The 26,171-nt window shown below is 40.1% G+C and overlaps 1 protein-coding gene across 9 annotated transcripts in view; it reads left to right on the forward strand.

Moving 5' to 3' along the window:
* The first annotated feature begins 386 nt into the window (after nucleotides 1-386).
* The window catches only part of PCBP3 (poly(rC) binding protein 3), a 36,373-nt gene continuing 10,588 nt past the window's right edge, over nucleotides 387-26,171 (forward strand). Inside the window, exons 1-10 of one of the 9 annotated variants that reach the window (XM_075831163.1) lie at nucleotides 387-455; nucleotides 1,532-1,555; nucleotides 2,515-2,547; nucleotides 4,961-5,077; nucleotides 6,699-6,830; nucleotides 7,033-7,161; nucleotides 17,846-17,989; nucleotides 21,898-21,939; nucleotides 23,197-23,275; nucleotides 23,626-23,685. In XM_075831163.1, the coding sequence (XP_075687278.1) occupies nucleotides 387-455; nucleotides 1,532-1,555; nucleotides 2,515-2,547; nucleotides 4,961-5,077; nucleotides 6,699-6,830; nucleotides 7,033-7,161; nucleotides 17,846-17,989; nucleotides 21,898-21,939; nucleotides 23,197-23,275; nucleotides 23,626-23,685 (829 nt within the window). The remainder of the gene's footprint in view (nucleotides 456-1,531; nucleotides 1,556-2,514; nucleotides 2,548-4,960; nucleotides 5,078-6,698; nucleotides 6,831-7,032; nucleotides 7,162-17,845; nucleotides 17,990-21,897; nucleotides 21,940-23,196; nucleotides 23,276-23,625; nucleotides 23,686-26,171) is intronic. The other 8 variants (XM_075831164.1, XM_075831167.1, XM_075831168.1 and 5 more) reach the window with 8 other exon arrangements.

Genomic DNA, 26,171 nt, shown 5'->3' on the forward strand with positions numbered 1-26,171 from the left:
CGTGGTATAGGTTATTTTTATTATTGGATCCTATGGGGGACATATGTCACTGTATGACATACATCAAAGTCAGCCGTTAAATGTTAACATCATGTTAAATGGAGGCCATATTAGCCAATGGGTGACAAATCCCTGTGACGGATGCTTGTGACGTAGCCTACATTTTAACGTATACTTTTACGTCGACCAAAAATGTGATGTGAGTGGGTCCTTATTGGTGAGAGAAATATTTTTTGTTTCGTTTTGCAGCATGCTCTAAACAAGTCAATTACATATGATACAAATGTATTTGTTTTCCAGTGTAAACATAATAATTTTACCTCTGTATATATTATATATATTTCTGACACAGGTGCCCTCAAGAATTGCATTCCCTGATTTATAAAATGGAGACTAAAGTATCAGAAGGGGGTTTAAATGTCACCTTGACAATTCGTCTTTTAATGCATGGAAAAGTAAGTGATCAGCTGTCATCTTGCATGTTCCATCAATAAATATCTGTTAATAGTAATGCAGTAGTATACACACAAGAACATATTTTGTGGATTGAACCAATATATAAGGGGGAAAAACATTGCGTAATGTTGCTCTAACAATGTAAGGCTGTAGCACATTATTAATGTTGCAGAGCCTTATTTCTGAATCAAATTAGACCTATAGTTTGTCCATTTAATTCTTTGAAAATGAAAACATATCTCTTACCATGCCTGATACCAGGGGTCCACTTATACCCTATAGTAAATCTCAAAATTGTCTGGGTCTTCCCGGTCTTACTCATTGTTCTGTTGGAGACAACCTGAAGGCTTTGGATGTACAATGTGGGCAGCAGCAATGGCCAAAATGAAGAAGCACTACTTCCTTCAGGCATAGCTGTGACATCAGCAGGTAGGGTCAAGAAATCACAAGACAATTCTCTACTTATTGACCAGTCGAGTCTAGTGATTTTCAAACCGTCCGTTACTAGCAGGGCTGTTTCTCAGTGAGAAAAAATAGTGGGAATGGCGGTAGAAGCCGATATATCTCAACGACAGTATACTCAGAGCCCACAGCTCTAAAGCAGCTGCATGATCGGCCTCAATTGGTTAAAATACCAATATACATAGTTCTGGAACCACAAGAGGCAGGTCCAAAGATTGTATTGCATATGTGAGTGTGAACAGAGTCCAATGAATCAGCCACATTGAGCCATCATACAGGTTGTACACATCTTTACTGCATACTGCTGTCTGAAATGTGGAAAGTCTGCATCAGTTCTACACTTCCTAATTTCAGTAAATTTTTCTAATTTAAATTAGATATTTTATATAATTTGTGTAAATCCGGGACCAATTAGCTAATTTGCAGCTGAATTATGTATCTAATTATTCAATGTTGGCATCATAGTTGACCAGTGTAGAAAAGACTGAAGGAAGGTTGGGAAGAATCCTTGTACCTCTGATTATAAGCAGTTCTGATATACAGTATATGCTTTATTTGGGTTTTTTAGGTTTATTTGGTCTAAGTGATTAATACAAATTTTCGTTTAATACAGGAAGTTGGAAGCATAATTGGAAAGGTAAGCACCATTTCAAAAGCAACATTTTATAAAACATTTATTTTTGTATCTATGTATGTATACATTTAAAAAAAGATAAGACAGAGTAACCTAAAGAAGGCAGAGGCCTAAAAAAGTATGCAGAAAGTACTACAGAGAAAAGCAACCAATCATATCAGGGCATACAGTATATTACCCTGCACTAAATGACAGCTGCAAATAAAACTGATACATGGGAATAAATGCAAAGTGTAAAGAACAAGATGATCACACTATACAATTATGACCAATAGTCCATCACTTGTAGCGACCAGGCTTATGTTAATGATCTGTTGTGGAAAGAAATGAATGAATAAGATAAATCATACTTACCCAGAACGCTCTCCTTCTTCCTGCAGTTCGGCCTCCTGGGATGGCGTTTCATCCCATGTCACCTCTGCAGCCAATCACAGGCTGCGGCATCACATGGCTTCCAACGTCATCTTGGGAGGCCGGACCTTTTCGAACAGAATTATTGAAACAAAAGGTGCTGCGGGTTTCATGTCGGATACGCTGCGCAGCATTTACGCAGCGTATCCGTGGGAACCTGGCCTAATGCTGATGAGAATTTAGTTCAGGTGGAGTGAATGACAGGTGTTCTCCGAAGCTACAGATGCTGTGCGACAGTCCTTTGTTGGGAGATCACTGTACACAGCCATCGGCATTGCAAAACATCTTCACAGACACCTGTATATTTGCAAAAATATTTATAACATTTAAAAACATATTAAAAAAAATGTAAGAGCCTAAAGATCTCTGAATTGAAAAAGTACTGTAAGGTTTTTCAAAGATAAAGGAACAGTTCTTAATAAATATTAAAACATTTTTCTGCTTGGATTTACCCTATGAAATACAGAACATACTGTATATGCTTTGACATTCTATGATGAGGAGTCAAACTTTAAAAATACTTGTAAAATTACTCTTTTTATTTTCTTTAGAAAGGAGAAACTGTGAAAAAGATGCGAGAAGAGGTAAGTAGCATTAGAAAGTCTCACTAGATCTACAGTCAGGGGCATAACTATAGGGGACACAGAGGTTGAGGTCACTCCTGTGCCCTGAAGCTTAAGGGGGCCAAAAACCTAGGAGACAGGGCCGGCCTTAGGACGCATCAGTCGCTCCTGCTGAATGGGGCATCCGGGGCTTGTGACCGCCACAAATTTTAATATTAATTGTATACCAATTTTGTTAGCATACTATATGCATGGAGCTGTATCTTGATCACTATATGTTGAGCACTGTACGATGGTATTTCCTTGTGTGGTTATGCTACTAATAGTGTATTCTTTTTTCACAGAATAGTGTTGGCGGCACTGTATGACATTGTCATTTAGCCAACTGTATAATACTGTTTTTGGTCAACATATGGCAGTATTATTTGGTCACCATACTGTATGGGCACTGTTTGGTATGGTTATTTGTACACTGTTGACAGTATATCATATGGGGGATTGGGTGGCAATGTAAGGTACTGTAGAGGGCATCATCCAACATGAGACCAACCCTTTCAGGAGGCCAGAACTATTATTTTATTTATTTTATTCATTTATATAGTGCCAACCTATTCCGAAGCACTCTACAGAGAATGTCCTCACTCATGGTAGCCATTGAGGCTCACAATCTAAATGCCAAATTAACCTATCAGTATGTTTCTGGAGTGTGGGAGGAAACCAGAGTACCCAGAGGAATCCCACGCAAACACGGAGAGAACGTACAAACTCCATGCAGATGTTATCCTTGGTCAAATTTGAATACAGAACGCCAGCACAGCAAGGCAACAGTGCTAACCACTGAGCCACCATGCTGTCCAAAATAGTTGGGGTGGGCCAGTTCCAGATTTTGCATTTAGGCAATGGAGCTTCAAGTTACATGATACTTATGATGTTATGATACTTGCTGATGATGTAATACCAGGGTTTATCATCCCTTTGCACACATTGCCCCTGTATGTCTTATGTAAATGTCCCATCCTCTTCTCTATGATGTTATAAATTTAGGTGAAATAGTTTATGTCCAGTGAAGAATTATTCAATCAACCTCCTTAATTATATATTTTATACGCATCAATTACGTGTTTTTTTTAGATACTGTCATCACTGACTTGTTTATTCCTATCTGTTTCTATATTTTGTTTCTAGTACAAGAAACAATCTTACATGCAAATAAATGCAAAAAACGAATGCATATATCTGTTGTAATTTACACATTGTGCTCTGCCTGGAGCCAGTCTACATTTTGAGGACATCTGTTCTGTTTTTACATAGAAATGCTCTAAAGTCTGAAAGATATGTGTATACCAATCCCTCAGCTCAGAACAGTATTCTAATCTATTCAAATGTGAACTTTAAATCGTTGTCTTTTTTAACCTTTTAGAAAATAGAAATGTACTTTGAATGGTCAAAAGCTGTAGGTAAAAATGGGATAATAAATACATTTTAGAACTCATCTTTAAAGCATATTCCTTTGTCCCAATGGTATGCAGACATTGCAGCTGTACTCTGGCTGAATGCCCCTTTGCCACATAAGAGGATAGTGGTATTATAAATTGGCAGGGGAGAGGTGTGATGGAAAATTATGATAACTACACAATAATGTAGTCCAAATAAATTATACGCTACTTATAATAACTTACTTATAATACTTGGATGCAATACAAAAAAATGCCATGTCGTCTGGGTGTATCTTCTAGTTGGACTAGGGGAGTTCTGTTCCCTCCTCATTGTTGCGAGAGAAAGTGAAGGAAAGTTGTAAATGCACTGAACACCGCAAAATGTCAACTCAAGATGAAGACATTGCTGTGTAAATTTGTGTTCTGGATGAAATTTGTCTTATTACAAAATATGATGAATAATAATAATCCTCAGAGTGTAAACATTTTACACAAACATACAGAAATGCAATGGAATTAAAAAAAATGCAGTAATACTGAATATACTAAAAGTTTCATTAGAACTTATGAGATGTCGATTTGTATGGGGATCCATGGGTTCGAAAATGCAGAGATGCCTACATTTTTCATACAGTGCTGCTTAAAAACCAAGGGAGAGAGTTCTAGAAGATATGTGCAGCACAAGAGGAAACTGGTAGATGATATGGGAATTTAAGGTTGTATAATATGAAAATATTGAGATGTCTTCAAGAGAAATGTGCTGCTGCAATCCACTTTTATCACCAGTGATTCCAGGTACCTGACGCACTGTGACCAGCTGATTGCCAGCGGGTCCTCATTTAGAAAAGAAGTTGTCCAGATTGGACGACCCCTTTAATTAAATGCATGTAGACACAAACATCCAGTTCAGTATTTCAAGGGGGTGCTAGAAACCATCACTTTATTTACTCTGTCTTTATTTGGTGCCATTATTAAACAATACTTTGCTTATAACCTAGAGTGGAGCACGAATTAACATTTCAGAAGGGAATTGCCCAGAAAGAATTGTTACCATCACTGGGCCAACAGATGCTATTTTCAAGGCCTTTGCTATGATTGCTTATAAGTTTGAAGAGGTAAGATTTTCAAGAAAAAACTATTATATCTGACTACATTTGAAATGTCCTCTTCGTGAAGGGTATTCTTCTTTATGAGAGTGGTATTATAGAAACCAAAACCGTGTACAGTTAACTTAGACTAAAGGGATATATGTGAAACAGTCTGTCTTCTCCAAATAATTGACACAATAGACTGAGCGTGGGTATAAAGTGGGGGTAGGCCACAGCTTTATTATTTATAGCATGAAGGGAAAAAACCTTGTTCGCAGCTAAAACCGGAAGATCTTGATCTCGTTGACAATAACCGTCACCTCGCGTACCACGCCACCGCTGCCGCGGTGGGCACGTCCTAGTTGATACGGCAGGTGACTGTACTCCCGTCGTCCCTAGCTTGACCGGACAAGGGCCCTCCACACCGCCCGCTGTGACTAGGAACAAATAAACAAAGGGACAAAGTAAATAACATATAATTTACACACAGAACACAAAGGCACACTTGCCAACCAACCAAGTTACATACATTAACAGAATTTGAGATGACAGAAGACTACAACATTCTTAACAATGTTACATGCCCTTGAAATACAACTTCTCAGGGCGGGCGGGCGGGAGGTTTCCTTCCACGATCCAAAGGGGGGTCCAAGAGGAAGCAAATCCCTCATGTAGCCTAATTTATATGGGTGGGAGGGCCCACCAAGGATACTCCCAACAACCCCACCCTACCCAGGGGATAAGCCTGCTGGGTAAATCCCTTAAGGGGACATACCCTATAGTCACCAGCTCCCAAGCCTAAACAGCATGGGAGCTGTGATTCTTGTACTAAAATTTCTATCAGTGACACTTTAATTATGTTAACTAAACAGAACAGTGAATTAATGTTCAGTTTGCAGTATTTTGTCAGATGTTCTTCATATATTCAGCTTATCTCACTGGCATTTCACGATAGTCGTATTTTACAGTGTTCAGTAATATTTGATTATATAAAACTTTAAAAGCTATGTATACCTTTAAAAACTTTTTTTTTTTTTAAATGTGTAACAGTGTGTTTGGTGCAACTTTCTAATTACTTTTTATGAAAAAATATTTTTACTTTTTGAGATACAGCTGCTTTGTATCCTGTATACAGAGCAGGTGTATCTAGCACTGAGACCTGAATCCGTCAGGTCAGCGGCACTGACAGGTTCAGTGACAGAGGGTCCTGCGTGTCTCTGACAAGCGGGATCCACCTGTTATCGATCACATCTAAGTTATGAACTTAGATGTGATCGATAACAGCTTGATCACCGACGTTGAACCCGTCAGTTCTGCTGAACTGACAGATACAGGTTTCAGCGCCAGATACAGCTGCTCAGTACACAGGATACAAAGTAGCTGTATCTCAAAAAGTTAAAGTAATTTTTTAATAAAAAGTAATTATAAAGTTGCACCAAACACAGTGATACAGATTTTTATAAAAAAACAAAACACACAAAACATTTTTAAAGGTGTACATAGCCTTTAATCCTCAAGATTTCTCAATGGTGGTGTAAGTTTATTGCTTACTTGAAGGCAGTGTAGTGGGTTCACAAAGTTACTCATTTTTGGAAATGATGAGCACTGCTTGCAAATATAACATTCTAGATGTATCTTTTCTTTTTAGGACATCATAAATTCCATGAGTAACAGTACTGCTACCAGCAAACCCCCTGTAACTTTAAGACTTGTAGTTCCGGCAAGTCAGTGCGGCTCTTTGATTGGAAAAGGTGGATCCAAGATCAAGGAAATTAGAGAGGTGTGTTCAGAGGAAATAATGACTTTTTCTGGATATGTATTATTCCTTTATATAATGTATAATATATATTAATGTACTATTAAAAGTATTTAAGTGTACATTGGGAACAAAATAGGACATCGTGAAAGCAAAAAGAGCCATGCAGTAAAGTAAGTTAGTCATACAGTATGCTGTATTTTATTATAGTTTTTTTCTTGTGCAGTCTACAGGAGCTCAGGTGCAAGTGGCTGGAGACATGCTGCCCAACTCCACAGAGCGTGCAGTAACAATTTCGGGCACCCCTGATGCTATTATCCAGTGTGTGAAGCAGATATGTGTGGTGATGCTGGAGGTACAGTGTGTTCGAGTAGTGGTAATGTATAGACACCAATCTACACATACTCAAGAACAGCCTTATTAGGAAGATACCAAGTTTATCTATATATGGATTTCTTATTCGGAGAGACAGTGCCCCCTACGGGACTGATAATGTAATTATAATATAAGCCTTGCAGACTTTGTATGTGTGTATAAGCAGTCTATTTGTCAGGAACAAGAGCAATATATTTGACACTATAGAACATCAGTATAGCGACAGAACATTGAGCAAAATAATAAGTTCAAAGAAATTTACACAGAACTGAGGTTGTGATTTTGTAGATTTAAAGTGACACTCCCACGAACTACGAGCCGTAAGAGCTCTGCAGGAAAGGTTTCAGGCGTCGCACTGTTGGTTCAACTATCGGACCGCCCGTTCTGATGATGCTTCTTCCACCATTCTCGCAAATTTTGATGGGAGATGTGTCAACTGTGGCAAGTTGTTTATGTGAGTGTCTCTTTAATAATATGTATCTTAATACAGTATAACCTATCCACAAGGCATACACATGCACCATTTTGCATTATTAACTCCCTAAGGTGACATGACTGTACTCAGTATATATAGTACCAAAAAGAGAGAAAACGAAGTCTATAAGTCAAATATAAAATACTAATTTAAAAAATGAATCTACACAGATGAAAAGAAGGATCACCAAGCAGGAGAGACTATTACATAGATGTTCAATATCACTATACAACAGAATGCATGATGTGAAAAACACAATGTAAAAGTGCGTAGTGCAGAGTAAGTATCAGACGTTTTGCATCCTACTGAAAAGATATTCTACCAAAACTATCATTAGTCCCCACAGGGGATCCAATATGTATTAGAACATTATAGTACAACGCTACTCCTGAAGTTCCAAATTTATAATGTAAAGTACTAAGTGCAAACAGTTAAAAAAAAAAAAGTCTGAGACGAAGGCGGAAGCCGAAACGCGTGTTGGCGCAGGACGCCAATCTTGAGATTCAGCAACATGGATTAGTATGTCGCTCCCTATCCCAGACTTTTTTTTTTTAACTGTTTGCACTCAGCACTTTACATTATTAATTTGGAACTTCCGGAGTAGCGTTGTACTATAATGTTCTAATACATATTGGATCCCCTGTGGGGACTAATGATAGTTTGGTAGAATATCTTTTCAGTAGGATGCACAACGTCTGATACTTAGGCCTCATTTACACGAGCGTATTATACGCGCGTGCGACGCGCGTGCTTTTCACGCGTGTCGTACGCACCTATAATAGTCTATGGGGCTGTTTAGACGATGCGTGAATTTTGCGCAGCGTGAGTGCGTTGCGTAAAACTCACGACATGTTCTATATTCTTGCGTTTTTCACGCAACACGCACCCATTGACTTCAATGGGTGCGTGAAAACAACGCATGCCACACTGACGGTCCTGCGTTGCATGCGCGAAAATCACGCAAGAGCTGTCAAACTCCTGAATGTAAACAGAAAAGCACCACGTGCTTTTCTGGTTACAAACATCCAAACGGAGTGTCAAATTCGAGATGAGCGCACCGAACTTCACCGGGTTCGGCAAAACTCGTTTTCACCGAAACCGGTAAAAAATGTTCGGGTACGCGACGTCAGGAGACAGTCTCTGTCCACGGTGCTGAAAGCGTTAAACTGGTTCAGCACCATGGACAGTGACTTCCGCTCCGAAAATCCATGAACCTGTAAAAAAAAAAAGACGTTCTGACTTACCGATAACTCCGGTCCGACCTCCCGGGATGACAGTTAAGTCCAAGTGACAGCTGCAGCCAATCACAGGCCAAGCACAGGCTGCAGCCAATCACAGGCTGCAGCGGTCTCATGGACTGCGGCGTCATCCTGGGAGGTGGGGCCGGATGACGAGAGAGGGACGCGTCACCAAGGCAACGGCCGGGAGACCGGACTGGAGGAAGCAGGCAGTTCATGGTAAGTTTGAACATCTTTTTTTATTCACAGGTTGGTGTATATTGTGTTCGGCATTCACTGTCGAGGGTGCTGAAAGAGTTACTGCCGATCAGTTAGCTCTTTCAGCACCTTGGACAGTGACGGGCGTCGACTAGCCTCATCTCTATGATGGCGGCTGCGCGAAAATCACGCAGCCGCGCATCATACACGGATGACACACGGAGCTGCCAAGTGCCTTTTGCGCGCGCAAAACGCAGCGTTTTTTGCGCGCGCAAAACGCACACGCTCGTGTAAATGAGGCCTTACTCTGCACTACGCACTTTTACATTGTGTTTTTTACATCATGCATTCTGTTGTATAGTGATATTGAACATCTATGTAATAGTCTCTCCTGCTTGGCGATCCTTCTTTTCATTTGTGTAGATTCATTTTTTTAAACGTATTTTGTATATAACTTGTTAGAATTGATGAAATAAAAACGTGTATTTTATATTTGACTTATAGACTCAGTGTTCTCTCTTTTTGGTACTGTATCTTAGTACAGGTAGTGTTAAATGTGTTGCAGGCTGCACTTTAATACATTAGGATATACCTGATCATAAACTTTCTACCTGCTTTAAAATGCTTGCTTACATTCTCAGTAATTGTGTGCTATTTTATTGATTTTCCACATAGGTTGTTATTACTTTAGGATCTTAAGTGGAATAAGAAAACCAACATTTAATTTAACCCTTAGTTAAAATACGGTATGTTTTCTATAAACTTTCTCATACTGTAGAGAGAACGTAGGCTTTATTATATACACTGCAAGTTTTGGTAAGTCCACTATACAGGGAATCCTTTAAGCAAGAGCCTCCATACAGAAGTGTATTGGACTGCCTGGTTGATCTGCAGTTGCTTATCTGCCTTATACATTCATGAAGAATAGCATTGTTTCCAATATTTACCAATTACATTCTTTGCCATATTTTTATACCAAACTTTTCCCACAGGAGCAAAACTAGGGGAGAGTTGGTGAAAATATGCCCCCAGTGCTGGGTGCGAGAGGGGTCGCCATCTAGATACGCTGCCTTGGCCAGGGTATTTAGATACAGGGCCAGGGCAGCGAACTGAAACTTTACTCGAGGTGAAGTAAAAGCCTATGACTCTGCTTCCTATAAAATACTAAAGTAAAAGAGCAGCAAAGCAGAACCATATTTATTTACCTTCTTGTTAACAGTCTCCTTCCAGCCCCTGATTTCAGTCACTGATGGCCATTATTCTAACTATAATGGTGTAAGATGTTTACATCATCGCAAATAACCGTAATATAATCGAATGGCTTACTTTAAACTGATATTATAAGCATTCTTTCTTATTTCCATTTTTGCCAAAAGTGAGAACAGGTTCCATCTGAGGGAAGAAGTAAGAAATTCTCAAACCTTTTCTTTGGGAGTGTTTTCCTTCATCCTTGCTGAGATCTGTTTTTATTTTTGGTGGAAAATAAAGTGTAACTAGAATTATAAAAGGGCCTCAAGATTAGGTGAGAAATACGACAACCTTAAGGCCCTTTTACACTGGCCAGTTATCGGGCAAATGAGCGTTCAAAGAATGCTCATTCCCGAAAATGCCATGTGTAAACCGGGCAGTGATCAGCAGATGAAGGTCATTCATCAGCTGTTCATATCGTTTTAAATGTCCAAAATATTATCATTGTCGGCAGCACATCTCCCTGTGTAATAAGGGAGATGCGCTGCCAGCATGATAAAAATGTGTGAGGACGAGCGATCAGAGTAACGAGCGCTCGTCCCCATACAAAGCTTCTTGTGAAAGGAGCAAACGAGCGCCCATCAACTAACTCGTTGATCGGCGCTCCTTTACACGGCCCATGTCGAGCTGTGTATTACCTGCTTATTCACTGTAAACTGAACTGCAGTAATTTAAAGCAGCATAATTGGTTTTAATTAAAGGCTATGTACACCTTCACGAATAAATGTACTTTTATAATCCCAATAAATCTAAAATAAAGCAACTTTGCAATAGGTCTTAATGAAAAAATTTCTATCGTTTTGTTTCTACAGCTCCCATGCAGACTATGCATTTCTAGGGTAACAGGCAACAAGCAAACTCTGTATAGTCTGATCTTGCAGTCATATTCCCTTCTATCTGTCCTTGGACCATTGAAAATGTATACAAATGTGCACCATTTTCTGTAAACATCTGTGTTTTTTAAAGCGTGTACGTTTAGCATATAATCATATGTCGGTATACGTTTCTGTCCGTTTTTTACCTATAAAATCGTTTACGTTTTTTTTTTAAAGTCCACACTGATATAAAAAAAAAGAAAAAAAAAGAAATAGATTTACTGTATGTAAAACAGATACAAACGTATAGCATTACATTTGCATACGTTGTCCATTGGAATTAATGCTAAAAAACCATTACGTCGTAAGTTTTTTTGAAGTATGGAATAGCGTAGCAGACTGCGCTTTTCAGTACTTTAAAAAAACAGTGTCCCAACGTAAACCAAGACAAACATAGACCAAACAGATGCTATTTTGGTCTACATTTGACCCATTATAGTTTATGTATACGCTGAGCTATACGTTTCAATACTTTTTTAGTGTTTAAAAACATATACGCCCGGCGGATAGCACAATCGCAATGTGAATGGGGCCTAAGACTGCATTTTTTGTTTTCTGTTACCATGGAGAGACATAAAAAATGACAAAAAAGGCTCACACTCCACGCATATTTTATAAAAAAATAATGAATACTTTATTAGTTCACTCCATAATAAAAAACACACTATTAAAAAGGAACGCATACAAGAGTATCATCGAGGATATAAACATGCCGAAAAGTCACCCAGTATGCAGGATTAACGTATTACAGAGTATGTCGATTATCAATACAGACTATGCAGAACAACCTTGATAAAGTGCACTGTGCGAGCAATAAAGTAAGTATCACTACAGGTTATGCAGAGCAACCAAACTAAAGTGATTGTTCAATTAATATTATAACTCTTGCATAGATATAGGTGAAAAGTACACAGTGCAATTATCAGTATAGCTAATACATACAACTGAGCAAACAACTGTCCATGCAGCTATCACGTGTATCACTGGACACAATGAAAGGTACAGGTGCATAATGAGTACAGGTGAGATGAGGCATACAGACCAAGATGACTTCCACCTGACCAATGTGCATTTCACCATTGTTTCTTCTGGAGCATGTAAATAGAGATGCATAGTCTGCATAGGTGAAAACAGTAAGACATTTTTTTTATTAACCCCTTAATGACCAGCCTATTTTAGACCTTAATGACCAGGCTATTTTTTACGTTTTTCTATCGTCGCATTCCAGGAGCTATAACTTTTTTATTTTTGCGTCGACATAGCTGTATAAGGTCTTGTTTTTTGCGGGACAAGTTGTATTTTTTAATAGCACCATTTTGAGGTACATATTATTTATTGATTAACTTTTATTAACTTTTTTTGGGGGGGGGGGAATAGAAAAAAATTTGACATTTCCCCACACTTTTTTGCATCCTAAATCTACGCCGTTTACCATGTGGTATAAATAACACAATAAGTTTATTCTGCGGGTTGTTCCGATTGCAACGATACCAAATTTGTAGAGTTTTTGTATGTTTTACTACTTTTACACAGTAAAAACACTTTTTTTTCAAAATTATTTGTTTTTGTGTCAACATATTTGAAGAGCCGTAACGTTTTTATTTTTCGCCGATGCAGTTGTATGAGGGATTTTTTTGCGGGAAGACTTGTAGTTTTTATTGGTACCATTTTGGAGAAGATGCGACTTTTTGATCACTTTTTAATCACATTTTTTTAAAGTCAGGATTCACAGAAAATAGCAATTTTTCCGTCGTTTTTCTATTTCATTTTTTACGGCGTTCACCGTGCGGTTTAAGTAATGTAATAGCTTTATAGTCGGGTCGTTACGGACGCAGCGATACCAAATATGTGTAACTTTTTAACTTTATTTTGGTTTTTTAATAGTAAAGCAGTTTGTAAGGGGAAAAAGTGGGTTTTTCATTTATTTTTTTTAATTTTTTTTTTTTATTAACTTTATTAAACTTTTTTTTTACTTTTTTACTAGTCCCACTAGGGGACTTCACTATGCGATCCTCCGATCACTATTATAATACACTGCAATACTTTTGTATTGCAGTGTATTACTGCCTGTCCGTTTAAAACGGACAGGCATCTGCTAGATCATGCCTGCGGCATGATCTAGCAGGCATTCACTACAGGCAGACCTGGGGGCCTTTATTAGGCCCCTGGCGGCCATGGGAGACACAGACACTCGGCGATCGTATCGCCGGGTGTCAGTGGAATGAGAGGGAGCTCCCTCTCTCCAAAACCACTCAGATGCGGTGCTCGCTTTTGAGCACCGCATCTGAGGGGTTAAACGGGTGAGATCGATTCTTATATCGATCTCACCCGGCAGAGCAGGGACGCTCCCAGCCCTCAGCTGCCTCTGGCAGCCGAGAGCAGGGAGATTTGACAGCTCCCTGCTCTGTTTACTTATTCCGATGCCGTGACGTAAAAAGACTATGGGCCGGTCACTAACGGGTTAAAAGATATTGCAATGTTGCTTCATTTTTAATTTTTTAGATTTATTGGAACAATAAAAAAAAGTAAAGTTTGTCAGCAGAGAAGTAGGTTCTCACTGGGTTGCAGAGTCAGAACCACAGATGACAAATCCAAAGAGCGAGACAAAGGCGAAATCCAGGAACAGGACTGAGCTCAAGGTCAGGGCCAGGAACAGAGTCAAATAGCAATAGGAGCAAATAGCCAGGCAAGGAAGAATTAATCTGCAGGTAAGGCATGGCAGGCTGTTTTGCCTTTAAATCGGCCACCAGGCCTGATGTCAGCAGCAGGTAGTGCTTGCCCCAGCAACTTGACGATGGCAGTGGTGGTGATGATGAGGAGTACTGCAGTCGGATCAAGCAGGGCTGCAGGATCAGAGTTAGAAGATGTCCGGTTGCCGAGCAGCTGGACACGGCCATCGGCAGGGTCCTCTCCTCAGGACCATTTCCCTTCCAATCAATTACACTAACTATCTTACAATACAGACTTTGCTTAAACTCAAAATCTGCTGAGGTTTCAAGCTCAGAGGCAGATGTCTTGACCTTCGTAAAAAATCTGTTGATGACAAGAGGGTGCAGAAGAGAGATATGGAAACTATTGGGAACCTCGAGAGAACGTATCACCTTTAGATTAAACCTAAATTGGTTAATCTGCTTTAGTACCTGGAATGACCCAATGAAACGTGGAGCACGTTTATAAAATTAAACTTTAAGTTAGATATTTTTTGTGGACAGCAAAACTCTATCCCCAGGAACAAATTTGGGACAAAGGCATTGATGTTTACCAGCATCTCTCTTGCTTTTAGCAGCCTTATACTTCAAATTCTTGTGGACCTCCGTCCAGATATCCTGAATATTTCTACAAACATCTACAACAGCAAGTACCTGAGGCTGTGCCAAGATTGTAAGAGGAATATTCGAATTAAGATCCTCTCGAATGGAAATTCTCCAGATGACTTGGAGATATTGTTGTCGCGGGCAAACTCAGCCTAGAGTAGCAACTCTGACCTATTATCTTGATAAGCATTAACATAGGTTCGAAATTATTTCTCAAGAACGTGGTTGAACCATTGCATCTGATTACTTTGAGGATGGTATCCAGAGAAAAGTTCAAAAGTCCTTACACAATGGCATCCAAAATGTGGACACAAATTGCACTCCAGTATGTAAGGTGGAAGGCCATAGAGATGAAAAATATTTACTTGAAGAATATCTGGACTAACTGAGCGGCTGAAGGTAAAGAAGTAATCGGTACAAAATGGCCCATTTTAGAGAAGTGATCCACCCCTACCTAAATGGCAGTGAATACCTGAGTGGGAGACAAATCGGTGATAAAGTCCATCAAGATCTTGATCCAAGGTCCGTTTGGAATAGGAAAGGGCTGGAGAAGGCCCGAGAATGCTTGCTTTGAAGGTTTAAACTTAGCACAAGTGGTACAGGAAGCTACAAACCCCTTAACTCAATTCAGACCACCAATAGTATCGCAAGAGTAATTTGAGGTGCATTTTACTCCAGGATGTCTCGACAACAGTGAAGAATGAGCCCAAAATAACAGCTTTAAGCAGAAATCAGGAGGTATAGACGAACATCCTCTAGAAAGAATTTCAGTAGACAAATTGGTAGCCACCAGAATACAGTTTGGGTCAATAATACATGTGCCGGATCCTCAGAAAGAGGAATAGACAGATCAAAGGACATAGAAAGAACATCCTTGTCACTCAAAAAAAGAAAGGGAAAAGAAGAGTGCCCATCATGCTTGGCATGGATTGAGTCTTCGAGAAGACTGTAAATCTCCAAATCTTTGTGGTCAGTGAAGATAGTGATGGGAAATTTTGTGCCCTCTAAAAGACAACACCATTGCTTCAGGCATGATTTACTGCCAACAATTCTCGGTCTTTGATTAAATAGTTTTCCTGGCAGAAGAGAACTTCAAGGAGAAGAGGACACATGGAATGTGTCTCTTATCCCCGGACTGTTGGAAGAAAAATGCTTCGACTGTGATTGAGGAAGCAAGAAGAAATCAGGATCAGGTTGATAGAGCTGAAGAGAAGCATGTTTTGAGATATGGTATGAACTGCAAAAGTAGCCAATCCCGGGTATTAGCCCGGTTTCTAGTTTGGGCAGTGAGTGGAGAGAACACTTGAGAGATATTTTGAATACATTTATGATAATAGTTTGTAAAGCCCAGGAATCTTTGGAGAGCCTTGAGACCCACAGGTTGAGGCCAATTGTGAAGAGCAGAAAACTTGATTGAATCAAGGTTGAGGAAGCACTCAGAGCAGATGATATAGCCATAACTAGGCACTTAGAGAATTATGTCGGAACCTGAGTAATACAGAACGAATGTGAGAACAATGAGTTTTCAGATCTTGGGTAGATTAGGCTGTCGTCTAGGTAGACCAGGACACATTGTTTGAGAATATCCCAATTTACAAATTGTTGGAAAACTGCAGGGGCATTGCAGAGATTGAATGACATCACCAGGTTTTATAGTGCCTATCTTGGGTGTTGAGGGTGGTATTCCACTCTTCCCCATCCCAGATTGAAATGAAATTGTAGACCCCCCACCCCCGGCAGATCCACCTTGGTAAAATAACTAGCTCCCTCGATAGAAATTAAAAGTACACCTATGGCACAAAGTAGAATGCACAAAGCTAGATAGCAGAAAGTTGCTCCCTAAACTGGATTTTCCCAGTTGTAGGAGCCGCTATGGCTACTATGCCCATAGAAGAGATATAGGATACAGGTGTGAACTGAGTTGACCCATTTAACAAAACTAATGGAGCTTCCTTTTCTACAGACATCATCGATTCTCAGCCAAGCAGTATTTTAGGAGGGTGATTCTGAAGTGGTAGTTAAATAAGTCTTAAAATGTAGAGATATTTTTATATTTATTTTCCACTAGGTACAAATCATGCCCAGTAGGCCATTATATAGTCTTGGATTGATTTAGTTAATCTGTAAAATTTTTATATTCTCCCTATGTGTTCATACTGTACATACTAATAACAATAACAGACCCAACCATCCGCTGTAAGAGAGGCCTCCCATTGCATATCAATCTAGGCTGCCTTTCAGCCCTCTTCAACTCTTCTGTCTCATTCATACCGTGTGGAGCTAAAACATGTTATTTGTATTAGCAAGTGCACGGATTTGAAATATAGAAGATATGTAAAGTATCTCTTTAGCTCCTTAACGACGAGCTGTGGATATATCTGTCACAAGCGGGTGCTAGTTCCCGCATCATGATGGATAAATCCATCACTCGGATCTCATGGGTAATGCCACGGTACCCATGAGATCAGCGGTAGGAGCACAGCTGTTATACACAGACAGGCTCCTGCCGCAACTGCCATAATTGGAGGGAACCCCATTTCTGGCAGTTTAACCCGTTAGATGCCAAAAAAAATAAATAGTTAACCAATAAGTCCCATGTGCTCCAAAAATTGTACCAATGAAAACTACACCTTGTTCCGCATAAATCAAGCTCAGATTTGGCCACATCAATGGAAAAATAAAAAAATTCTAGCTCTTGGAATGCAACAATGCAAAAAAAAACAATGAATCATTTTTTTTTTAAAGGGTTTTTATAGTGCAAATGTAGTAAAACATAAAAAAAATCGACATATTTGGTATCGCCATAATCGTACCGACCCATAGAATAAAGGTATATGTTATTTACGCAGCATAGTGAACAGCATAAATGTAAAACATGAAAAACAATGTTGGAATAACTGTTTTTTGTTTTTTTTTCAATTCCCTCCCTCCCAAAAAAAAGTTAATAAAAGTTAATTAATATATTATGTTCATCCAAAGATGGTGCAATTGAAAAATACAACTCAGTCTGCAAAAAACAAGTCCTCATACGGCTATGTCGACAGAAAAATTAAAAAGTGATGACTCTTGGAATGCAATAAAGCTTGGTGATTAAGGCCAAAATATGCCTGGTCATGAAGGGTTAATGGCAAGAAAATCCACTCCTGTATGAGCTCTTGCTTTAACTCATTTTACACTTTGTATACCACATAGTTATATAATTTTAGAATCAGCTTACACCATTAGTAAAATTATGCTATTTTACACCAGGTGAATGTTGTCTCTTTCTGAGGGGGTACTCTAATATTATCTCTCCCTCTCCTATCCCTTTTCCTAGTCCCCACCAAAAGGTGCCACCATCCCTTACCGTCCAAAACCCACCTCCGCCCCTGTCATTTTTGCAGGTGGTCAGGTAAGAGCGGACCCGCTGGGTGCCTCCACTGCCAACCTCAGCCTATTGCTGCAGCACCAGCCTCTGCCCGTTAGTTTGCAAAGATTTTCTTGCATGTTCTCTCATCCTTCAAGTTATCACTCATCAATACTGGGACATGAGCTCTGACGCACTGCCGCCCTAGTGTTCATAATGTAGACAGCAGAAAAATGTCTTCTAGTGTTGTATCCATAAAGTAAAGCTTCACTTTAAGACAACTTGCATATTTTAAGTAAGGTAGAGTATTATTGGCATCCGGGTATATGGTGATGATATGCAACCGCTTAGGAGTGTACTGTACACCTTGACTTATACCATACCGGTTTATATAGGGTCTGTATTATTCCCTGAATATTATTATTATGGCTGTATATTCCCCTCAGTTATAGAACAGGGTGGGATCTCAGCAGAAATATCTGTTGATATAAAATACATAGGAATCCATAGCTAAAACACACTGTTGTTAACAAGCTTTTATATGGCATAGTGTTTACCTAAAGCAGATATTGATAATTCTTTATCTAATCACTTACTATATTGACAGCATGTAACTACTATAGTACTTACATCATTTATAGGCCTTATGCACGCAGTAGTATTATGGATCCATAATACGGCAATCATAGAAGTTTATGGGCCAATGCTATACCTCCGTACGCCTCCGATTTCACACCGAGATATTTTCTCACTGTTTTATACGACTTTGCCATGTGCTTAGGGCCTTATACGGCATTCTTCACCAAAAGGGTCTGGCAGTGGGACTCTAAGCTAATGATCCCTCATCCTATGCATGATTGGGTGGGTACATTTAGGGCAATGGTCTGCTACCAATATAATTGGGGAACTAATGGGTGTTATCTGAAATGGGTATTCCCAACTGAAACTTATTTGGCGTGTCCATGGAATATGCCATAAAATTCTGATAGATGTGGGTCAAAGCTCTGGGATCTGCACCTATCTCAGGAGAGGGAGTAACCCGCCGTATCCAGGGGAAGAATGAATAAAGAAGGTGACCAAAAAAATCTCTCCATTCATTCCTATGGGAGTCCAGATTAACAGCCGAGACTGCTGTATATATCCCATGGACATGCCATAAATGTTTCATTTGGGCGTACCCCTCCAATCAGTTTGTTGTTTTACATAGATGTTTAGAAAATTGACAGTTCAAGTCCTAGCATTATGTGGAGAAGAAGCAGTTTGCATCCAGCCGTGACTTCGATTAAATTAATATAGATTTAAGATATATGCATGATTTATTTATTACCAGTGACTAACATAGTATCAATATTTTCCAATAGAGAAAAAAAAAAGAGAACGACAAATTTATTAGTGGGCATCAATTGTTTGTCTACTAGAAAAGTCATATATAAAAATTATGTGGATTCAATTATGTGGATTAACACAATTACTATCAACTAAAGAAATGTGTTAATATCTCTTCACTTTTCCCACCCAGTAGAACAGTGTAATACAGTATGGTGAACACTAGATGTCACAATAATCCAGCATACTCCTTAGAAGGAGAGTAATTGTAGAGTATACAGACATCCCCCATACTTACTTTTGTCAAAATCATATTTTTTTTTAATTGACGGAATACTCTTATACATATAAAAATCTAGACGTTGCCTGTATACATTCCTTAAACTGTTATACTGTCCCATTCAGTATCAGCACTGTTCACATTTTACTGCTTTAATAACTTTTGCTTAATGGCAGATTATTAGGACTAGGCTTGCTGTAAATGATAGCAAGAGAATTGTGCGACTTCAGTAACATGACAACTTTTGTGTGGTTGGAGTCATGCAACTTTTTTTTTCTCCCCATAGAAGTTGATGGAAACGTTCTAGTTTTGTCTGTGTCAAAGTACATTGAATTCTACTGTTTGTTGTGTGACTGTTACACAACAGTATTTAATCATACAAATATGGCAGTACACTGCAACTTTTACCAGATGCCATAAAAAACATTTTGCCATGTCGTAGACACATTGGCCCATGTTCAGGGGCGTAACTAGGAAAGACTGGGCCCCATAGCAAACTTTTGACTGGGGCCCCCCCTCCCCTGGGTGTCACACAACCCCCCTTGTAGATAGTGCCTTTTTTACATCCCCCTGTAGATAACGCCAAACAGCCCCCCTGTAGATAACGCCATACAGCCCCCCTGTAGATGACGCCATACAGCCCCCTCTGTAGATAACATCATACAGCCCCCCCTGTAGATAACGCCATACAGCCCCCCTGTAGATAACATACAGCCCCCCTATAGATAACGCCATACAGCCCCCCTGTAGATAACGCCATACAGCCCCCTCTGTAGATAACCACATACAGCCCCCCTGTAGATAACGCCATACAGCCCCCTGTAGATAATGCCATACAGCCCCCTTTGTAGATAACGCCATACAGCCCCCCCTGTAGAGAACACCCTACATCCCCCTGTAGAAAACGCCATACAGCCCCCCTGTAGATAACGACATACAGCCCCCTCTGTAGATAACGCCATACAGCCCCCCCTGTAGATAACGCCATACAGCCACCCCTGTAGACCTGTAGAGAACGCCATACAGCCCCCCTGTAGATAACTCCATACAGCCCCCCTGTAGGTTACGCCATACAGCCCCCCCTGTAGATAACGCCATACAGCCGCCCTGTAGATAACTCCATACAGCCCCCCTGTAGATAGCGCTATAGAGCCCCCTGTAGGTAACGCTATACAGCCCCCCCTGTAGGTAACGCCATACAGCCCCCCCTGTAGGTAATGCTATACAGCCCCCCCTGTAGGTAACGCCACGCAGCCCCAACCCCCCAAAAAAATCCGACCTATAGTGTGTCCTACAAAAGACATGTATCCCCTATCCACAGGATAGGTGATACATGTGTGATCGCTGGCAGCGATAGGGAGAACGAACTGAAAGTCCCCCGAAGTTCTCCATGACTAACCTCTGACTTCCGGCGTCTGCGCAGCTCAAGAAAAATGTAAGGAGCGCTGGTGACGCATGCTCACAAGCGCGACTGGCGCTCCATTCATTTCTACGGAGCTGCCGACACAGACCCCGGAAGTCCGAGGTTTGTGATGGAGAACTTCAGGGGACTTTCGGTCCCCCGTTCTCCCTATCGCTGCCAGCGATCACACATGTATCCTCTATCCTGTGGATAGGGGATACATGTCTTATGTAGGAACAACCCCTTTAATGGCAGAGCGGGGAGATACCTCCCTGCTCTGCCGTAGTGTTCAGTGGCGTCGCGCTGTAGCAGCCATAGCGGCAGTTAGCCGAGCCTCCGGCCATGGTGGGGGCCCGTGCCGGCGGGCGACATGGGCCCCTTCATGCCGCGGGCCCCGTAGCAGCCGCTACGGCTGCTATAGCGGTAGTTACGCCACTGCCCATGTTGTAGACACATATGCCAGTCTTAGTCTTACACTGATGTCATCTAGAGTAAGCTGTGACTTGGTTTGTCCATGCGCCACGAGCTGGCGTAGATTTCCGCGAGTATTTATGCTAGTTTCTGGTGTAAATTCTAGCAAATATATGAGGCTGTGGGTGGCCCCGCCCACTATTGCTACTCCCCACCCACTTTTTAAAAAAATAACGTGAGCAGCAGAGCGAAAAAGTCCCAAATTATTGTGTAAATGAGTGTACCATAATTTGCGACTTTTACTACACCAGAAAACTGGTGTAAGGCCGTTCATAAATTCGCCCTATTGAGTTGCACGTACTGTGTATGTGACTGACAGCCTCACTGATAAAACTTGTCGTTCTCTTGTCTTATCCCATATTCTCTGAAGCAGTCTCGTGAATGGGAAGCATGTGTGATCCCACAGTAAATAATTGTACCAGTTTCACAATGTTGCATTGTAGCTCCATGGGTTGACTATACATTCATAGTCTTCTTCTCTTTATCTATGGCTATAGCCATATCTACTATACCACTCTAATTGTATTTCCCTTTCTGTTTCAGGCCTATTCTATCCAAGGACAGTACGCAATCCCCCACCCTGATGTGAGTTCTCATCTCTCATTTTCTATCACCCTCCTCTTCCTTACACTTTCCTCCCCAGCATGCTGATGTTACTGATAATTAATATTAGATCATAATATTAATATGTCTGAGATGGGAGCTCTGTATATGTTACACGGTGGGCAGCCATGGAATGTGTGTCACAATGCAAAGAGGACTTGGCTTCATCAGTTGTGATATAAAAGTCAGGTTTTATTCTATTTATTTTTTATCTATCAATTCTTTTATATATAGTTTATTATTATTATTATTATTATTTTTATAATTATTATTTATACTCTTATCATTAATATAGTTACATAGTTAAAATAGGAAAGCAAAGTTGCTACTAATAAGCAAAAATGTAATAAATACCCTGCATGGTCGAGCAGTGTGTACATGGCCCATAATAGAGATACATATTCTAACCTGTCATAACAATACTGCATACTAGAACATAAGGACCTGCATCCATACTTTTTGTGTTTTTGATATGTTGAGATTAATGACTATAATAGAATGAGTCATGACTTTTCAACATCTGTCAAAATTGTTGTGTGTAGGAAGTATTTCTTCGCTAGTTAAGGTCCGATGCACACGACCCTAGATTTCGTCCGTAAACACGGACCGTAGATATACAGACCCTTTAATTTCTATGGCCGACAGACACCTTCCGGTATAGTTACGGGAAGGTGTCAGAGGCATAGAAATCTTCCGTAAAAAATAGGACATGTCCTATTTTTTTTATTTTACGGGCCGTGCTCCCATACTTTATAATGGGAGCACGGCTGACAAATGTAACGTGATTACGGGCTCGGTCCTGTGCATGGTGCCTAACTCCCAAAAAAATTATGTGTTCCTGACCTGGTAGCCAGAATCGCTATCTGCTTATGTGTATGGACAGCCCTAAGTGCATAGATTTTGGCTGCAGTGCTATTTTTAAGTACATATGACCACCAAGTATACAGTAGGCAGCATGGATGTTCCCTATTATGTCCTACTATGCTGAAATGAAGAATACATGCCCCATCATGGAAATATATGTGTGATTTTGGTAAAAGATTCAAGTCGAATATGTCAAGTCACATGCTTCTTGCCCTTTGGGGCCAAGATCTTTCTCCTCTACATTGTGTGTGTATGTCCCATGGCAACCTGGTGATTTGTTTTATTTTATTATTTGACTCTGTTTTCTTGTGCCTGTGACTTCTTGTACTCTCTAACAATAACCTTCTTAGTTCTAATGTCCCTCCTACCCCTCAGCAGTTGACCAAGCTCCACCAGTTGGCCATGCAGCAAACCCCCTTTACTCCCCTCGGACAGACCACCCCTGCTTTCCCTGGTACGTACCCAACTTTCCCGTTCTAGAGTCTTCCTTCTTTTCTCTTCTCACGTCTCAGGCATTTCACTGTTTTGTTCATTTATGTTTTTATGCACTATTTTCCTTTTTAATACACTACAGTTAGTAATGTTCTAATAACTCCATCAGCTTGCACTCCATAATATATGGTTGGGTTTCCGATAACTTCTGGAGGTTCTTTCGTAGACATAGTCATCTGTATTAGAAATAATGCTGGACTTAATGCATTTTCTCATCAATTTATGAGCTTTTTTAGATGAAACGAAACATTATCAAGGGCAAGAAAGTTATCAAGGGCAAAAAAGTTAAATATATCTCTTCTTTCTCCTTAGGAGAAAAGCTGCCCATACATTCCTCTGAAGAAGCTCAAAACTTGATGGGCCAGTCAGCAGGTAAAACATTCATAGCAGGACTAGATATATTTGCATGTAAATATAAGTGTCTCCACTACTTAATTTAGGCTCTATTGGGTGGATGACCTTTAAATAAAACCTACATCTTGATTAGGTCAGGAAAACACTGGAAGATTGTGGACCACATATAAATGGTTGGAAGATGGTGGAGACATTCACATTTTACATATCATTCTCCTATCGATAACAGATTCTGTGATGATCCATTCTGTGAATCCTGCATTGAATTATTTTCAATAAATAGCCAGACCACTTCACAGCTAAATATTTCTACATTTCGACTTCACTTCATTGTCCTTTTATCATATTAAGTTTAACTCTACAATTCAAAACAGCCATAATCATGCACCCACAAAGTCCAGATCACATTTGTCCTACTGTCGATGTTCGAGTGGTTAAATCTGATTATTTGTTAGTGGTATTTTTCAGCAGAAATCCAGCTTGGAAATGACTGGACAATATGTGATCACTGGAGAATAGGACTTGGCAGTATATAGAGATTTAGGTCTCTCATCATTGTGAGTGACTTACTGTTTGCAACCTGTTGATTTTAATGCTAGAACCCCCGCCCATTGTTTTGTTTGGATTTAAAATGATGCAAAACACTTAGGGACATCAGTAAGAACATCATAGGCAAATTAACATTAACATGAATCATTGATTTGCAAAAATAATAATGTTAGGAATCAATCCCAATAGGCAAAAAGTCAATGTTTAGCATTTATTACATATTTAAACGTATGACAAATTAATTTATAGAGAATGTATCATCAGAAAATGATGATACAGAAATTGAATTATTCCAGTTTGTACATTAGCCACTGAAGCACACACAATAGGCTGACATTTTCAGCTTTGCTGTGTAGACTGGGACAGTCTCAGTTAAGTTATGTCATTATCATTAAAGATTGAGGGATTTGATGACAGATGACAGCTCTATTACTTCTAGAGGCATAGATAAGGCAGCATAATAATACTATACACTATATACACTGATAAGGCTCTGTCTGCATCTCCCCTGTCACTGCGGTATGTAGGGGTTGCACTTCATCACATCCTGGAGACTGCATTGGTCTATTGACAGTTTTCTGTCCATAATCTTCCATTTATTGCAGCTGCCATAAAGCACATACACCCTGCTGCACTGTCTATACAGACAATACAGGAAGGATTTGTGTGCCTTCAATTTGGAAGCTCTAGGAAAAATTTTAAAAATAAAACACTAAATAGCTAAAAATACACATTTCTCTTCCACATACTAAAACTGAATTAGAGGGGTTGTCCTCTCCGGACAATTCCTTTCAATTGTCAGGGTCCTCCAAGAAAAGCGGTCCACCAAGAGCTGATTAAAATTTGTCAACTTGCTGGAACCCCCCAGCAATCAGCTGGAATCTGTAGGGTAACCAGGCAGCAAGTGTACAATTACCTTGTAGCGTCACCACAGGAGACATGAAGCATTAAACAGTTCCCATTAAAATAATTGGTCTGTCCATGTAAGGCACAAACGTGCTCAGTCCTCTACAGTGAGAGATGCTCTTTGTAGCCACTCTCCAATCTGACTAATTGAGGGGGGTCCTGAATAAGGGACGCCCCACTATTAACTCCTAAGTTGAAAATATTTCACATAAACCAGACAACCCCTTTAATAAAACAAAAATTTAAATATATACTCCCTTTAACTAGTAAATATTAACGCGTAAGAAAACTTTTATTAAACATTTGACAAGGTTTAGTTGCAGAAGTTTTGATCAGTGGGGCTCCAAGCACTGAGTTTTGCACCGATCACTAAAACGAAGAGGCAGAAGCACTCGGGTGAGCGCTGTGCCCCTTTGTTTTTGTTTTGCTCTGCTTGGCTTTTTCCAGACTTTCTATGGAGCCTGTACACTGCTCGCTCGGCTTTCCAAGGAAAGGCGAGCAAGTAAGATCAGAAACGAAGGGGTACCGTGCTAACCTGAGCTCTTCTGCTGCTTCGTTTTAGTGATTGGTTGGGGTCTCAGCACTTGGACCCCCACTGATCAAAACTTATGACATCACTATGACATTTCAAAGGTTTTATGAAAGTTTAGTTAGCTCAAATTAAATGTATGAAGTTTAACATGCTCAGGCGTGCCCACAGTATATTTACAGCCTGCTTAAGCCAGTGACCCCATCGATTGGGCAGCCGAATGTTGGGTGTTTTCATTGCTTCTGTCTTCTCTGTTCTCAAGTACAGTGGCGTAGCTATAGGGGTCGCAGCGGTCGCAAATTGCTACCAGGCCTCGAATTGAGAGGGGACCGTGGCCCCCCCGCATGTCTATTTATTGGGGCCTATTTACTAAACTACATGGGCCCCTGTTACTATAGTAACAGTATACTTACCCTCCTTGTTCCGTAGTGCAGTGGAGGTCCCGACGTCTTTGACATCATGACGTCACAAATCTGTGCGCCTCGCATAATGTTGAGACGCTGGATGGCGTCAAGACATC

The sequence above is a fragment of the Rhinoderma darwinii genome, chromosome 6, assembly GCF_050947455.1.
Source record: "Rhinoderma darwinii isolate aRhiDar2 chromosome 6, aRhiDar2.hap1, whole genome shotgun sequence".
Taxonomy (NCBI): domain Eukaryota; kingdom Metazoa; phylum Chordata; class Amphibia; order Anura; family Rhinodermatidae; genus Rhinoderma; species Rhinoderma darwinii.